The sequence below is a fragment of the Opisthorchis viverrini genome, assembly GCF_000715545.1.
Source record: "Opisthorchis viverrini unplaced genomic scaffold opera_v5_426, whole genome shotgun sequence".
Classification (NCBI taxonomy): Eukaryota; Metazoa; Platyhelminthes; class Trematoda; order Opisthorchiida; family Opisthorchiidae; genus Opisthorchis; species Opisthorchis viverrini.
In genome coordinates, this window is record NW_008752086.1 from 58,672 (window position 1) to 77,654 (window position 18,983).

At 44.0% G+C, this 18,983-nt stretch overlaps 1 protein-coding gene across 1 annotated transcript in view; it reads right to left on the minus strand.

Annotated features, from left to right (window-relative positions):
• Positions 1 to 18,983, minus strand: part of T265_15298 (hypothetical protein) — a gene marked incomplete at both ends in the record, with an annotated part of 44,944 nt that overhangs the window by 9,090 nt on the left and 16,871 nt on the right. The window contains 6 exons of the mRNA XM_009177464.1: positions 1,678 to 1,837; positions 5,244 to 5,291; positions 6,603 to 6,879; positions 12,029 to 12,089; positions 12,754 to 12,915; positions 14,538 to 14,939. Coding sequence (XP_009175728.1) covers positions 1,678 to 1,837; positions 5,244 to 5,291; positions 6,603 to 6,879; positions 12,029 to 12,089; positions 12,754 to 12,915; positions 14,538 to 14,939 — 1,110 coding nt within the window. The remainder of the gene's footprint in view (positions 1 to 1,677; positions 1,838 to 5,243; positions 5,292 to 6,602; positions 6,880 to 12,028; positions 12,090 to 12,753; positions 12,916 to 14,537; positions 14,940 to 18,983) is intronic.

The window sequence follows — 18,983 nt, forward strand, 5'->3', positions numbered from 1 at the left end:
ACACGAGCCATAAAAAAGGTATCATAATTCGCCTATTCTCAAATCAGTGAAGCCTTGGACGACCCCATTTAGTGTGATTTTCGCCTCAAGACAAATACAGAAAGCTCAATCGAGAACCAAACAGGTCGCAATCCGAATCCAACATATCCCCAAAGGTGTCAAAATTCGAGATGTTGCAATTTCCGAGACACGTGTTGTTGAATCTAACTTGATCTTATGATAATTTCCCCATTCATTTGCTTACACTGCCTATGCACTTTTGATCTCCAGTCGTTTCGTTCATTCGTACACACCACTCACCTTGCCGCAGAGGCCGTGCTTTCTCACACTCGTGTATTGACATGTGTGTCTGTGTGTGAATGTGCGCTGCTGACCTACTCACACGTGTGCGTTCATGTCCCGTTTGCTGAGCCTGCATGGACTTGTTTCATCATGGATACCGAGTGATCGCAAGTCCAATGAGAATCACGAGACCGTCATTGGAAGGGGCGACCCGCGCCCCCCCCACTGAACCATCATTCNCGACCGCAGCCCACGCTACCGAACCATCATTCCGCTCGCCGTTTGGTGTGCGGACGTTGACACTGCAGTGTGCCGGTCAGTGACACACCTGTTAACCTGCTGACGCTACGAACGTGAGCAATTGAGGTTTGTTGTACACATTTGCTTACCCTTGTGTAAATAGGACCGTAGAATTATGAACTCAATTCTTCCTTTTGATATTCGGGATTGTCGAACCTACGCGTCACTCAAAGTTCCGTATCGCGAACCTCAACACGTGTAAACAGATAGAAACACACTCATTGTTAAACTAGTCCGCCTACAAAAGGACCTTAATATGAATATCGAGACATCCCATTGTTAGCCACCTGTCCTGCTATATATATATATATATATATATATCCTGCTTAAAATTCATCAGACTTATGACCTACTCGCCGGGCCCGATCAAGTTTTCGTTTCAAAGGCGAAGCGTCACCTATCAGTTAGTTGCCTTAGAAGTCACCCGTAAAATTTTTTTGAAGATTCATGAGTAATGGCAGCACCACTGGATAAAGTGAATACGTGCGTGAATACGGACGGAAAGGTCGATAGTGTCACACAGAGATCACTCAGATATGTTGGGTATCCACTGGACGTTTGGAAGATGTCAGACACGTAAAAACCAATGTCAGTCAGAGATTACCGGAGTTGTAAGGGAACGTGGTGTCAAATTACGTTTTACAGAGCGAAAATCGACAACCAGTAAACACGCAGGAAAAAAGTAGTGAGCTCAGTCTCTGTGAAAAGGTACAAACTAGCACACAAAAATGGTTCAGCTGTAACACCCTTTTGGTGCCTAGCTGCTATGCCACCCAAAGGAGGCACGAGGGCTGGGATACTGTCAGGTTGACCAAGCCTGGATAGGGGAAGTCGAGATGCAGAGGTCGGGTCGGGTTCACGGATTATCCGGTCGGTAAATTCGCGCTCGAACCACTGATCCATCTCGCCCCACTAACACAATCTGAGGATAAATTGGAATATATCACGAAATGCTGTTGGAAACTTGTTGCATAAATCCAAAACTAAGACCAGTCTGTGCGAGCTGCCGAGGCTGGAGCGCAAGAACCATAATATTCTTGCAAGAATCGTAGCTACATTCATTTTGGATAGGTTTCTACATTATGATAGACTTACTTCTGCCTCGAGGACGATCGGTGTGTTAGACAGCAGTTCCATACCACGTTGGACTAGTTTGTTATCAACAGCTTTTTGAAAGTAGGATGAACGAGCGATCCGATCGACAAGGCGTATAAAACGTCTTCGACTTGGTAAAGCCGACGGCAATTGGAGAGTACTGGAAAATTAGCAGAATATTGGAGTCAAATGCGTGAAATTTGCAGTCGGTTAAATCAGGAACGAAATGCAAAGCGGTTTGGAAAAGGACCATGAGACCCCATGGGTTGAAACACAACATGTGGGTGAAATATACGAAATTGGTGATCGGTTAACCAGATTATGTGGTTATATCTAACAGCATACCATATTGCACTACAGTTTGCGAAACCACACAACTTGGATTAAAAACACCCAGGACTCTTCACACAAAATGTTTTGACGTGTGCATAAAATTCCATCCTGATGCACGCGTAGCAGTTCACCGAATAACTGCACTAAGCGACTAACTACAGTTGGTTCCAGCCGCACTGAAATCACTAGGTTTCAAGTTTATGCAACGCTGCAATGACGGTCAAGCCCTCCAGGAATAATGTGACATCGGTTGACAAGCCATTACTTGATAGTTCACTGATCGTAGATGATCCTTGTAATGACAAGTACTGAAGGGGAAATGTGATGCCGAGAGTTGCCATGTCCATCTGTCTACAACTCATAGGTAACGTAGTGCAGCACCATTGGGCTTAGCAGCAGGCGGAATTCCGATTGATCGATCTAAGTTACTCTCATCCAATACAGTGGCGAACACCTGGAGCCTTTGCTATTGCGTCGTGATGGCGCAGGAGGACCGTGGTAACTGTATTCTTTTATCAAGTTGGTACCCAGCATCCGGTTGGTATGCTACATCGAATTACGACTATATACCCTAGCGTGGTTTACGCTCAGCCGCATGTGTAACTCACTGAACGTCCAGTATCTGTTATAAGCCTGAAGGACTGACAGGATTCAATAGTTCCAAGGGTTTCAGCATGCCTAACCGATTATCAATAACTGTGGAATCGCGCAGGGAAAACTAAACAGTTCGAACCCGCAGTATATGCAAGGGTGGCCTGGTGGCCCACAGCACGTATATGATGCACTCAAGACGATGGCACATGGCTTGCTACAGGTAGCTAATAATCAGTTTGGCTCGTACAAAGGTAGCAACAGAAAGTTACTTCTAGCACCGTTGTAATCTCAACACTCCTGAATGTTTGTACTGGCGATTTGCATATACATAAATGGAATACAAAGTGGGAATGAAAAATAATATAATGCATAGTGTGTAATTCAATACAGTACAATACAGTACATAAAGAGCAGGAGCAATAAAAAACGATGAGACTATCCGTCTGTCCAAACCAGGGTTATGAAGAGGCGAAACACATATAGAGTTGGCGGTACTTCCATAGACAAGACAGTGAATTATCTACCGCTCGTGACATACACAAAGCAGCGATCGCGAGGTAGCTTAACACAGCACGAGGTGGGTTCTTTTCACAACAAACCTTCCCGGGCTACACTGTTTTCATAGACATGACATCGTAGAATCCACCCAAGAGGTAAGGTCTATGTAACATTTTCAGAATAACCTTGTATTTCTAAACACTGTGCTTTGCACATATGGCGACAAGCGTTCTTTCGTATACTCCTTTTTTTATACCTCATACAGATGCTTAAGTATCGCACTATAGCTTCACACCGCAACATACGGCGGAGGTGGAAGTGACCCATAAAAACACATAAACACACTCCGTACTATGCGTCAACTTTACGATCCGGGGTCACAGATGAGCCAACGTTCAGAGTCTGGCGCTGCTAGAGATCTGTGAAAAATTCACGAGTGTTCAAACTAAAACCGTGAATCAACTTTCCACATACACTTTGAACTCAACCGTTTAGTTGCCCTCATCTTATTTTACAAGGCGCCGATCTGATAGCTGATTGTTTATAGCTTCACCCTTCTTCCCTACACTAGTATTGTTCCCGCTCAAAGAGCCTCCAGTAGGTCTACGAACCGACTTGGTGCGAACTGCTTGTGGCTGCAGATACTATATACGGAGGGTAATGCACGAAAATCTGGAAAAGGATATAAGCCAGGTGCATATCACTTGATTGAGCGGTGGTATGTGGTGGAATGAGTGCAAATCAGCTGCGATTTCTACCCTCATAATCGACAAATAATAGAAACCGGACAAATTAATGCATATATACATCAATCAGATCACCACACTGCAACTCGACACGATGAAGTCATGATGAATCTAGGCAGGACAATATCACATTCAGAAGAGAGAAAGTATAAGATAGTATGATCAACACATGCTAAATTCGAATTTAGCTAAGCTACTAAAAATAGCAACCATAACCCTATACACTATTGGGAAATGTTCCTGAAGACGACTGTATCATCCCGTCGCATTAAACAGAAAGTGGCGTCTCTCAGAATATTCCGTTTCCGTATATGCTATATCTGCTGATTCGCCAGTCTGTTGTACCTGATTGCTGACCCCGCTCTAGTGGCTAGTGCCAGAGAAGACCCACAGAAGGGAACACAACAGCTATGTTCCGAACAAGCGAACAGAGAGCGTGAGTGCGTGCGATCGCGCAACTACAACGGCTTCAAGTTATTTATTTAGGGGACACCGTCTAAACTTGGTCCAATGGTGACGCACGCGGTCTGGCTTTGGTACGAGGCTGTGACGTGCTGCGTATTGCGGAGGCGTCGTTTGACCTTGACCAACACTGACTCACGCTGTCTGGAAGCGCTGCATGGTGAAGGGTGTTTTCTGTCTGGTCTACATCTAGCAGAGCTGAGGGTCTCAGTAGATTTCGGTCACTCAGTGGGTGGTTTCAGGAATCTCACCTTCGTGATAGTATATGGTTACAAAAACCATAGCCTACCAAAACCACCACGAAACTTGTCAACATTCTGCAAAGGATATGGATAATAACAACATTCTTGTGTTGGAATGGTTCGGTGGTTCCAGAGTGTAACTTCTGATCGATAGGGAAAGTTCATGTAAGAGCACAGTGAAAGGTGAATTTGGGTGTTGGTACCGAATGGTACTTTGGGAAGTAAACAAACTCTGCTAATCAACGAACATCCACACCACTGAACAATGCGGAATGCTTCGATAAATGGAATACCAAGTCCTAGTCATATTTTAAACCAACCACATATATTGTTGGTGTCAAACACGCCTTCACCTTGGTAGCGGAAACAGAAGCTTCTCCAAACAACAGATGCAAAAGTAAAACTGTGTAAACATCAAAGTTTCAGTGAGAATTAATAAGGAAAGGAGATTACTTTTATGGTCTTTTGGATGATTCACACAGTCTTGCGTAGATTTTGAACCCAGCTGAGACAAGATGTTCAGAAAATCAAATAGTATTTTAGTACTGAAAAGGGCGAGGGTAAACCAAAATGGTGCACCAAAAACGTCAAGTTAGCGTTGGCACAGCCACACATTAGAAGGGGATAGCACTTCTGGGAGAACTCAAGAAGGTGAGGTAGTTCGAACACAAGCACACACACAAAACAGTACCGAGCCGGAGGAAGCAGCGTCTTGCGAGGGCCTTCACCGGCGTTGGGGCTGACAGAGATTGACGAAAATAAATTGACAACAGCAGAGTAAAAGGTGGGTTTGTGTGCGGGTAATAACGAAGGTGATACAGCTGATAAGAAGGATAGTTAATGAGTTCGAAACTCTCACATCTTCCGGGGGCACGTGAATAAATGTTGGATATGAAGCGTCAGCGCTGTAGAAAATTGAGAAGCCACAGCTGAATGCGTAATAAGACAATGACTGATTAGTCAGGATGGACGGCAAAACTTGCGCCTAGTTAACGCGAATGATGAGGGCTACCTCACTAGTAATAATTTTCCTGAACACTCTCTTAAATAGTTCACCAGCAATGCAGGCAAAATACCTTCAGCATACAAGAACACAAAGTTATGTTGTCAAATGGATGCACATTAAAGGCAGCCGCAGAGAAATGATTACCACTTAGCTATTAATTGCTGATACTCGTGACCGCATCACAAATATTGCTCTAACAGCAGCAAACCGAGAGTGTACCTAAAAGGAGTAATAAACGAGTCTCCATCACAAGACTATTCAGTCATACACAGTGAAGGGAACACAACCATAGAAATATCACGTGCATAGCCAGGGTTAATTAGAAACGCGGGAATAAGCAATGTGAATAAAAAACTCGAAGAACGGCAGGAACTAATTTGTGCACAAGGAGTCAGGGTGAGACCATTCCGCCAACCTACTGATACTGTAGCAAGTTATAAGACAATCCAAAACATTATCAGATAATACCAATAGAGTAGTGTATCCAACATCCACACATACAGTGATTCCCTCCTTCCAAGAGGTACACCCCATAGGAATACCACTGCCTTAATTAGAATAAAAGGTATCTTTTCATGTGGTGAACTCTTTTAGAGCTCGATATAGCTCGGTGGTTAAGGCCCGAACTTAGTGAATGAAAGGCATGCCTTTCGAACCCGACAGCATCTCGACGGCTACTGCCTAGGCTTGGGCGAAATTGCAGTATCACAGCCTTTGTGCTTCCATCAGCCGGCTTGACAGCACCAAAAAGCTGCCACAGAAGGATTATATTATTACTTCATTTTTAGCTGGAAGTATCGGACAACAATAAAACGCAGTCCAACTAATCAATTCAGACCATAATCTCAAATTCATAAGTATGGCATCAGAATATGCATTTATGCTACATGCAAAAATCACATGCAGAAGGAATGAAAATCCACATTTTTATCAGGTCACCCACAAAAGTCAGATGAGGAAAGCCTACGTTAACACGCACCTTAAACAACTGGCGATGATGAGAGAACCAATTGGGATGAGCCAGAAAACAGTGAACGAACTAACCTCTCTGAACCACTGGGTCTCTCCTCATCTAGTGACGTCATGCCCATCGCAGTAACTGGTCCTGTCTGACTAGCAAGGCGAGAAACACTGGGCCGACGTGTAGAACTTTGGCCCGTTGGCTGCATTTCAACGGGAACATCTGAGTCGGTCGTTGAGTCAGCACTGTCCTCTTCGTCTGATAAGAAAGCACCAAGTCTGGAGGACCGTCGGAGAGGCGGGAAAAGGTTTGGATCCGGAGTCACCGAACCGGACGAAGATAAAGCACCTGAGGTGTCATCTAGAAGGCAAACGAAATGCAAGTTGGGGAAGCCTCGGGAAAACACTGAGCAATCGTTAAAAAATTACCGCTACAGAAAATGAAATCACGACGGTATCCCAGGGTACGCACTCTGGACTATTTCGACCCAATAGAACTGAAAGTGGGGATTTCTAGAAAAGTTCGCGTGAAATACGGACAATGATTCTTGGGGCATCCAGTAGACCAGACCCGCGTTCTCCGCCGCATAATTCTAACCGTACAAACCAGTGCACCGCTGAGTAAACTTCGTATGGAAAAGCTTTTATGAAATGTGGTTGAGGAACGTCTCACAGCAAGGGCGTTCCTTCTGTTTTCCCCTATTGCAAAAATTTGAGTCAATTGGCAGAGACGTTCGCCACACGCTTGAGAACAAAACACTGAACCGAAACTCAGTTGAGCCAAGGTCATTACAAATCAAAGAGGAATTCAGTTAGCGGCCAGATCCAGCCCTATTACATTCCGAATGACCTTCAAAGCCTCCTTTGATCAGAAAGCAAACAAGCGACACCCTTGATAGGTCACAAATCTTGAAAGTGAAACAATCCAAACCTGAAGTCGCTAAAATACATGCCATTAGGCTGCAGATAAGCCCACTTTCCCCGCAATTTTTGTGCCAAGTGATCAGAGGGCTTCAGAGATGGAGACCACACAACACATCTCCGGTTCTGATATTCGGCAGTGTAATATTTGACGTGTATCAGGATAGTTTGAATTTGAGGGCTGCAGACCGCCCAATATCCTTCCATCGTTCAGCTGTGGCATCCTATCATATCGTAGCGACCAAGCAATTCGATAAAAGTATGGAACTGAGTACTGTCAGTCTGTTAAATTCTAGACTGGAGAAACCTAGAAGCACGGGCAAAGCACGAACCTTCGACCATTCTATCAGTAGCTTGCAACTTAACTATTTATCTGAAAATGGATTGAGCTATCATGCTCCAAGACAAGACAAATGTCACAAGACACCTAAAACACAACCGTCAAGTTCGTCAAAAAATCTCAATAATCGACCGTCGCTTCAATAAGATTCCGGCATTTTGCATCTGATTTGTTCATAAAAAGAGGCATTCGATGCTACATAAATACGTTTCTGCGCAAAATTCGCTGGCCTAACGAAGACGACATAAAAACCAAGTTACTTCATTCTTTTGCTGAAAGGATGACAAGTCACTGGTAAACTACCGGTGCTCTCTTCTATTTTTGACGAATTCTTAACAGCATCTCATTCGGCAGACACCTATAAACATGAAAATAAAATTGAAATGGCAACATTTCAACGCATATATTTGATGAGATTAGGAATCACGCACCCGAATCCAGTTAGTTTCGACTTTTTGGAAAGCTAGTTGGAGAGCATCCTTTGATTAACTTTGTTCTATCGCACCGATCACGCCTCCGCCCAGCGTAAAACTGAATTACACAGTGAACTTAACTAAAAGCAATCTTTTGCAACGTTTCACAGTATTCCAACCTCGTTTCCATTGCTCATAGCTGCATTTTCTCCCACGAGAAACACCTGAAAACAATGGTTTGTGTCAAAAACCCAAGCGACTCTTAAGTTTCATACAGAAGGAACATAATCTTGAACTTAAGCCTTTCATTTTAAGGTATACCCTATCCTATTTTGGCTAACACTAATTTATATCAGGGAAATATCAAAATCTAGCCCATCGTAGAAGGCAAGCAAAGGGATTACTGATGAAAGAAATAAGACCTTCGCTGCGGAGTTATTTAGTGGAAAATGCCAACTGACCGGTTACAAACTATTGGACAGGGAAGCAAAACTCTCATATGCATCTTGTTTACAAAAACTGAATATCCACCTTCTCCTTGAACGCGTCTTTCTGAACTTTCCTCGATATTCATTGACTGTTGCTCAAATCCAAGCATATGCTATAAAGCGAGTCCACAAATTCTGGAATAGATTTCACTTTTCAAGAGACGCAAAGCGGATTTACGAGAAAATATACTACTCGCGTGCCCTCCAATCAGTAGTATCACCGGTACACTGGTAGCCCTGGCCACCTCCAAACTTTCATCTATTAGGTACATACGTGGCAAATCACATGTGAAATCATCATTAGAGATGACGCCTACTAACTTAGATCAGTGTCTTTACAATACCCGGGGAAAGATGCTGCCAGTGTGGGTGACCGACCTATCGTGTCCGTGTGGATAACACGTCAGTTTTTGGAGTGCACCGGACACCTACACTGTCGTCTGAACGTATACAGAATGGACCTCACGCAACATCGGCAACAATCTGACATACCGCTTCGACTGACGAGTTAAACAGGGCCAGGAGCCCAACCGCATGGGGATTGTCAAAGGCGATCAAGTGACGACACTTGCAGGGGACTTTTCAGACGATATTACTTTGGTCTCAAAGACAGCTGGATAATCTACTGTTCCAAAAGGGAATGACCACATTGAAATAGCAAAGCAAGCCATCTGATGGAACATGTGTCCGAGAAGAAAGAAACCTGTAGTTCGTTTACACCCGAGACGTCTTCTCATCCATACTACGCATACTCCTAGTTCTCAGTTATTCTAGCTGTGTTTCAGAGATTCCAAACACACTTGATCACGTTCTGGTTGCAGATGTGGAGTAGAGTGCATTTCAAGAGAAGGATTTGGAGACAGGCATTATTGATACCATTCTAACACATGGTACTGTCGACACAAATCATAAATGAAGGGTAAACGTAGAATAAGTCGTGATAAAACGTTGGCATGCCAATCCCAGCGCCCATAATCTGCACGACTGTGCTCATTTTCAAGGATAGTAAAAAATTACCCTACCGAAGATGTGCTCAACTCAAGAACTAGTTGACAAGATGTGAGAAACTAGATAGGGACAGTAGACAACACAGATATTGGAAATCCATTCTCCCGGTTAGAAGACAGAAAACAAACGGTATGGTGCACAGCGCCGGTAGATGACACAATGTGATTAATTCTAACCATTGTATCACACATACATTGGACCGTGGTTACCGATCGACAACGGCACTGTGACCGATAAAAGACAGGTGGAAATCCAAGTTTGCGCACGATTAACAACAGAGATGCATACAATGGCCCCTGTTCAGCTTCGATGAAGTAAACGCAATGGAAGCGAAATAAAACTCACTGGGAATGTGGAAAAAACTGTTAATTAACGTAGATAATGTAGGAAATACAAAAAAATCCATTTGAATGTTTATTTTTACGAAATGAGAACGATGATCCCAGGGACTGTGAGGAGACATCAGGCATTGCTTCGTCGCTGATTACTAGCACCATCATCGGCATCCAAACTGCCATATAACCGCGTCAGTTTAGATGAAATAAAGGGAGGCCTAGCGCTAGCGAAATACAAACTTTCACGGTACCCATACCTCCGATACTCAGTCAGACACGAAAGCCGCTCAAATCGGTTAGGCGCCACATCCTTAAGTGCCCCCAGCCAAGTAGAAATAGGACCACATCCTAGAAGGCAAACAAGGCCAACAACACTCGGACTTTCTGCAACACATTTCTTAACCCTAAGCCAAGGCAGGAAAAACACGGCTCTTTTCAGCAGAGGGTAACTTAATATGAGTAGCATACGGTCCAGCCCCTTCGCTTACAGTGCTGGGTGGAGTCCTTGAGTAAAGTACCTTCTAAACCAAAGAACTAACTGCAAATTCACTGATTCCAGCCGAATCCCACTGAAAATGTTCCACACCTCCCACCTGAAATTGGTGAATGTTGCAGCTGCAAAACAGCCTGTGCTTCAGTCTGATGTACGCGTCTTTTGGAACCCAGTGTGATATACCATTTGGATGCCACAATTAGTGCAGATAAGGAAACACTATTTTGGCCTTTGAGATTCGTGTGCAGAGCTACTGTTAAGAGAAGTGCAACTTCGAAAGTTTGTCCTTTTGTTTTCGAAAATGGGAACAATGTCACCGGCACATTCTATGCATCCGATTCACGCAGAAGCTGAAAATCCCATTACCTACACGTTTATCTCAAGTTTATCCACAAGCCAAGTTGAAAACGATTTTAACGCATATTGTGTATAAAATAGGTTAACATAGGTCCTAAGAACATGCTGTCAAATATTGTACAAAACAGGCAGGATACATTGCCGGAAACCTCGCGTGAGATGCGTGCGTGATGTAACAACTAACACACGTATTAAGCGGTGAAGTTAAGCTAACATTGGAAAATATGTCCTTGATCCTAAAATAATCTCCCCCAATCTCTCTCCCTTTATCCAACTGCCTCGTCAGTCTATCTAGGAAATCAAAATTTCCCGTCTGACAAATCTGGGACTAAACATAGCTACAGACCTAAGAATATTTCTACTCAGTAATCTGGTTACAAATTGGAGCTTCCGATTATACTCAGATCAGGCAATAATATTCTTGTGCTATGAATGACTGTCGCCGCACACGACAACGTATTTTTATGGCATGTCTCAGAAATAATTTTATTTTTGGTGTTCTCTGCTGTGCAACCTATGCCTTACGATCGTCTTCCGAATACTGGACGAAAGCATTGGGAAGCCGAGGAAACAACTTTCCAAAAGCTAGTCATTCGTCTTTTAGGGGAGGAAAATGATAGTGGGTCGGGTTTGAACGCGAAACCACACACCTGACAATATCCACGCAGAGAACCATCCCGCTACACCGATGGGCTTCGGCCTGAGGTTGATTAACATTTTGGTCTACCGGGCACCAATGTTCCAGACTGTTAGCGTTAGTCAACCTTGTATGAGGGATACACTGGTACACTCTTCGGTATGGATATGCACAAAACACCAGACCACGGTACGGTCGAATTCACTCGTGACGGTTTCTTCTCCCCATGTGTCTTCCATCGATAAGTGCCGATAAGACCGAACCAACGGATCAGCTCAGCTTCATGTCTAACCACTTACCGTGAAAGTGTGGACCACAGTTTGTTTGGGTATAGTTTCAAACACCAAAACGTGAGACACCCACAGATGTGTGACTATCTGTTTATAAGCTTGAACTGAGAGTCCACTACATGAGGCCAGTAAAAACACCTAAAGCTACGAGTAAATCTAGATAGTGACGAGGCGACAACAATGATGTGAGAACATCTGTCATCTATTAAAACTGAGAAATTTACATACCGGCTAGATTAGCTGCTTCACGTTCGATTCGGTTTTTCTGGTTCCAACGAAGCAGATTGACCTAAGAAAATGAACGAGTCAAAAACAACAATGAGGATTTCATCGGACAGAACAACAATAACTAGGACCAATTTCCAATTTAGTGTAAACCTAATCGAATTAGTCGAATACAATCACAACGCTATAGTTGGCACGGTTTGTTCACATACTCTATTCGTAGGTTTTATTTATCAACCTTTGCTGGCTGATTGCTTTTGTCCAGGCTTGGGCAACTTGACAGTATCTTAGCCCTAATACTTCCTCTTAATTGCAAGGTCACTATGATACCTAAAGGGTGTCGCAGGTGAACAGCTGATAATTACCAATCCGTGTGCTCGGCTTCATTACAGATGCTGAACTAAGCAAAAACCACATGAATTCATAGATGTCGTGTGCACCATCAAGTAACCGCTTGGGGCAGAGTTTAATAAAGTCTGAATCTGAACATCAGGTAGTGGATTCCTGTTCAGTTGACCAGGTGAGTCGCATTCAAAACGAAACGAGTGGCGGACTGCTTTCCAAAGACCAGCCGTTTAGTTTCAATAATCCCTATGGAACGGTTCAATAATCACCTTAACTAACTAACATTTCCGCCATACGAACGCACGCGGAACGAACGAAACAGAAACAACCAGGAGATAGAGGAGTACAGAACGGATACAACGAAACCAAGGAAATTCACTCACATTGGTTTCCAGTGCAACGGAAAAGCCACCGGCGTAGGCAACCTCAAGTTCGAACCACAGTCCATGAGCATCCAAATGTGGCCGGCCAATACGGCGAATGACGGGCAACTCGGACCCTAAATCAATACCGACCACGACCAGATCACTGATGAATGGAGGCAACTAAATAGAAAAACGTAGCAGATCAGTAATTTGAGAATCTCTTACTGACGAAAAACTGGTGTGCGTGTAAGTTGTGGCGTGTAAAATTACAAATGAATAGGGACAAAAATTCCCAAATGGATAACCTTAGCGTCAGGTGTGGATTTGAATTTCAAACTATGCAGTCTTGAGCAGGTTGGAGTAGACGGGAATGGCCTGTAAAGTCAAGTGATAGGGTACATTAATCGCCAGTTGAGCAAGTGATCCATATAGCTAAACTATCTGCAGTAATGCCAAACGTGTACTCACAAGAAAGGAAGACGTGGGGACGCCAGACAAATGCTACTAAGCTCCTGCTTTGAAGCAAGAACTAGATACAGTTAGCAGCCTCACAAAGAGGGTATTGTATATATATATATATATAAATATATATATATATATAACCTGAGGAACCTCTAGTAGGGTCGAAAAACAGGTTCGACGAAATCGCCGCTCCCCAGAAGATCCCGCTCGTCCGCCGCTCTCACTTTCACTACTTGGTTGTCATCTATAGGTAGACAGACATATACATTAGGTCCTGTAGGTGCGACAGGGCGTTACGAAAATGGTCAACGATAAAAAACTTCGAAGCAAATCATACAACAAAGAATAATTCGATTTTGCACCGGGAAGTACAAACATGGATGTCTGAAGAAATTCCTGCGTGCACAAAAAGACCTCATTACTGAGAAATCCAACCAAAGAGAGTGAGACAAGTTACTGAGTGTTCGTGAACAAAACCTCGAACAGGTAGAATAGGGATGTAACACTCACCTGCACTTTGAAAGTGCAAAGTCCCATTCCTTCGTATATCCTCGAAAAATCACAATGACGGACTTGAGCTTATTGCACATAACCCTAATCCCAACAAGCAATGATAGCCTACAAAAATCGGTACGTCACTCAAAAACTGTGAGCGACATTGGTGACGACTGGTTTGCACGACTCGGCCAATGGGCAAGAAATAACGCAGAAAAAAACAACACTTTAATGAAAGAGGGATGAAGATGAAGCCGCGTGTGGGTTGTGGGTATAAAAAATATCAAGCAGATACCTGCGTTATGCAGGAGCGAGGTAATTATTTTCCAGCTTATGGCCCGAGTGACCTCGCTGTTCATTCCTCTTTAGCCGTCATCAGAGGGATTCAGAAAATGCTCTAAGAAATCAAGTACAGAACAGTAAAACGAAAAGACGATGTGCCAAGCCAAAGTACATTACAGACGCTATTCAAGACAAATGATAGGAACTACCAGTTAAATATGGACAGAGTCGGAACCAGTCCCTTCTATTAAGAAGGACCATTACTGAGAAGCACCAGAATCGTATTCCCGTGGATCACGGTTTTTAAGAACGTCCTACTATCATAAAAAGAGAAGTGAGGTGTTGGCTACAGACCTTGCGTGTACCAGAATCAGTCAAGCGCCCCGGATAAGCGTGAGGTATACGCAAAGGGATATGCTCACTCTGTCACAAACAGAGATGTACGAAAAAGGTCGCGAATAGAGAAGGACTGGGGGTGAAAGGCAGAAATACGGGAGCAGGAAAACGTACAAACTAATACTGATAACGGCCATTGGACCCAAGACCAACGTAAATGAACTCACGTGAATTTTCTTTAATTTTGCTTGCATCTTATCCCGAACACGTTCAAGCCAATACACCTCGCGCAAAAAGTCCCAGAAAATCCTCGCTAAAAAGGCATTCAACCATAAGAGAGAAGGATCGCAACTGATGTAGTTTACATTCAAACGAAGGGCTTGGCTGCCTCGAAGCAACCAATCGGCGGGCATGTATTTAGCCATGTATCGGACGTAGCTGACGTACAGAGGATCGCGACTACCCGGAATGTTCATGTAAGGCGATACTGCCGGAATTGATTTATCAGATGAAATTGTGGTTAGCTCGACACTGGAATCAGTCATACTAGCCTCAACCTCCGACCGAACATCTTCATCACTGCGCTGTTCTTGCATACCAGCCGAAGAGGACAGGAACGTTTGCACAGCCTGGAAAATGAATAAACGGTAAGACAGTAATGAAATGGCTCAAAACGGAACAGCACCTTCGCAACCCGCTTGTAATTCACATAAGTTGAAGGTGTATCAACAGTATTAACGGGTACCTCCGGTAAAAACCTTCCAGCAAACGTGCCGACCTATGAAACAGCTTATCTTCTCCTATCAAATAAGAAAGGCCAATGTTTTTGAGGTCTTGATGAGCCCAAGTTATCTTTGCGAAAAAAGAGAGCATCCATAGTTTTTAGCACGCATTGACTCCAAAACAGAAGATCCAGTTACCCTAGGGCTCAGACTCTGTTTTATGCCAAGTGCAGTGGAAAATTAAGTGAACAATGCTCACGCGTTTTGGGCACAGCCAGTGCTCAGCTTTTGGAATACCCGTGCATTCATCTAAAGATTTGACTCCGAAAAACCAGTGAATCGATATAATCATGAACAAGATCGCTCCATCCAGTTCGAAGAAAAAACGGTAGAAATTCGGGAGCTGAGGGCCAACCGAATGAGAAAAAGTGGTCTTAACACCTAACAATTGAAGTGCGGCCACTGTTCTCCGCTTGAAAGATGGGTATTTTGAGTGTTAGTATGGTACAATAGGGTCATGCGGAGAGCGGATGGGAAGTGGACTGGATTGTTCCAAATACTTCGGAAAACTATGGAACCATCCGTTTTTTTATCCTTATTCTGTTACCGAAGAAATGAGTAGGACAGTTTTCGGCCAACAGGTGACTGGTTACATCGGACACTAAATTTAGGGTGGATGACAGGAAAGCAATAACGTGGAAACCAAGAAGGACAAATCTAGGAAACCACTTTAGGATGTCATCTCATTATGATGATTCGCTCTTGCCTGGATCAGTCGATAAGCGACCCTTTTTTGTCGCCATAAGTGTCTGAATCTTGGTTGGTTCGGTGTGCATATGTGCATCACGAATACCCAGCAGAGGCTATATTGGTCTAGTAGCCCCTGTGACAAGAGGATGCCGGTCCAAGATAAAGTATAAAGTGTGAATCACTGTGTTTTCCCTTCGAAACTTGTCCCCGTCTATTCGTGGCGATGAGTAGCAATAACTCCAAGAAACACAGGAACGGTGTAATGTTGTTCGTTTACCGGATGCATAAGCTAAGACAACCAAAACACCAACAACAGCCATCTGCCGTGACTTGAGGAGCCACTTTCGACTCCACTGGCCGCTGGACACTATGACAGTGTGTGCCGACTGTGTTTCAAATGGATTCACCATCCCAGTGGGAAAGCGCTGTATGCCAACTTCCTTAGCCTTCTTTAGACCATCCTAAGGCATCTGCTAACGAATGCTCAAAAGAACGAAATACCAACAGGAGAGGCGTAATGGTTTGACACGCCCCCATCGATCAACCACAACTCTTCTATACAATACTGCAATACTGCACAGCCGCAGCACTCTTTCGGTACCTAGCTGCCATGCCAATGGAAGGAGGCATGACGGCTGAGATACTGGCAGTTTGTCCAAGCCCAGACAGGAGTAGTCGAGATAACGGGTGTTGCGTCCAAACCACGAACCTTCCGGTCCGTAAGCTGGAGCCTTAACCACTGAGCTATCTCGATCATACTGATTAGCCATGGCCGCTATTTCATAGAAGTACTTGGCCAATGACACGTGACTGAAAACGAACGTTCGCAAATTTGTGTTTCGATGGTTTAGCTCCCAACATAACCTTGGTAACTCGTTGTACCTAACCTAAGCGGGCCCGTTGACTAACTTTTTAAATACACTAGTGTCCTCAGGAGTGCCTCCGAAGATGGTGTGCTTGCAGGAGCACAGTCACTTGATCCAAAAATTATTCGCAGTTTAGACAAGAGAACTTTCTAGGAAGCACGCAATCTGATCTAGTGGTGGAGGTGTTCATTACGTACAGGCCAACTTCCAACACAACGAATTCTCAGGAAGCGAGGTATCGGATATGGGGTGAATGATAGCAACTACGCGCCGACAGTTACCGTTAGATTCGTGCACGACCATACTTTAAGTCTGTCAGGAGCACTCCGCTCCCTATAACGACCGCTACAGATCAACACCAACCATATTTTTCTGTCCTTCCACTCTTTCAAATACGGTATTCTAAAACGGTAAGGCCATTCTAGGGAGAGTGAGGAGAACGTGTCTACGTGAGTCAAGATCAGTGACCAGTTTCTCCACTGTTCTCAGGATTTTATGCAACGACCGAGCGTAACTTTGTTCTCTCCGACGCGAGTCTGAGGTCTCAAAGGAGACAGAACCTATTTCTCCATGACTGATAGACAAACTGGCGAATAAATCAGCTTTTAAATCTGTAAAAAGTATAAGCAAAGAACACGCAAGTTAACAGTGAAACTCGGCAGTTTGCGACACTGGGAAAACTAAAACACCAGGAGGAGTGAGTGTGTGCTCAAAAAGCATCGAAGTGTGTGGATATCTTTTTTGGGAACGTGCCGAAGCCAGTCGAAAGGAGGCGTCTTTTGAAACAACATAATCAATCGATTCAACTTATCAGCTATAAACCGTGTAACGAAGGCAGACTAATTCCAGCTGCTACAGTTTCGATCATCGAAAAACGGGACATTGCGCAGCATATAGACAAGACTTGGAGGCGATGTTATGTTCAGTTAGTGGGGGGATCGGGTAGCCACGCATTGAAAGAGATAACTTTGATGCACGAGCGCCACTGACCACGCGATTGGGCCATTTCTACAAGTGTCATTAACCATCGGTAAGATGAGTCCCGGAATCCCATCCAGGGAGGCGGCAGTTGCGGACCCAACTAAGTTTACTGGTTAGTGTCTCCGTACTCCGTTGCCAGGTCATACACTGTCCACCTCTCGGTCACTTCCACTTAGAACAAGGCTTTGTGATGCACACGATCTTCTGGTATGCGAAGTACATGTCCTAAATAGAGTAACCGTGAGCAATTTATATATTGCGGGAGAGCTCCCTTCCCCCAGGACCGTCTGGCGTACCTTAGCATTACTAATCCATAACATACCTGACCAATGCTTGGGAGACACCAAAGATCAGACACTAACATCCTCCGTAAGTCCTCTGTGAGTAGAGGCCACGCCTCTGCATTGTAATAAAAAAGGGAATACTTCTACCGTTAGAAAACTGTTTGGAAAAAGTTTGTCAATGACCTCTTCTTTTGTTGTAGTCCAAGACTAAACACGACACCAGTGAGCAGTTTGTTTCACACGCAAGCACCGAAGTCTCCGCCAATATATGTAGAGACAAAACAAAATATAGACACAGACAATACACGCAGATGGAAATGTCTGTCTTTTGAAAAAAAAACAGGTGTACTGGCACTAAGAGTTAGATTAGCCTTAAGTGAGTAACGGAAAACGTCTACAGAATAAGTGACTTGTACTCGTATGGCAAAATAACATGACGTACTGCACACCCCTTATTTGTTCGGCTAGGATGCCAAGAAGGTATACAGCTGAAATGCCTTTATATGACAGTGCAGATAAACCGTCAACCAGCGTTAAGCACAGGAACCTAGAATACAAGTTCGCAAGGGGATTGGAACATATATCTGCTGATACACCTCACCATTAATGGTGTATCTCTAACTTAGTAGCCAATTTCGTATCCTAACTGAATGTTGAGCCAATGTGTAGACCAAAACGTGGTTGGCAGTGAGCCGTGTTCAACAGTCTGACACAAGCCGTGAACCGAGATCAAATGTACGGAAAAAACATCGCTGCTTACCTGAGCCATTCGGTTTCGGGTGCCAAAAATAAACATTTGTCGCGTCAAACGTTGCTCTTTTGGGTTTCCGGGTCCGCGAATTGTCTTCCACAAATACCCGTCCCTTTGGACCTCCACAATCAATAGATTAACAACCAACCAGATACAGAAGAAATTTCGAAACTCGATTTATCCACTTCCCAGATTCCACCTTTAGCTTTAGCTGTAGGTGGTTGCAGGTTTTGTAGACGTCAAATTTATGTAACTGTTTGAACAGTCCTCTTTCTCTTCTGGGCCAAACATCCTGGTGAATCCATACCACAAGGGCGAA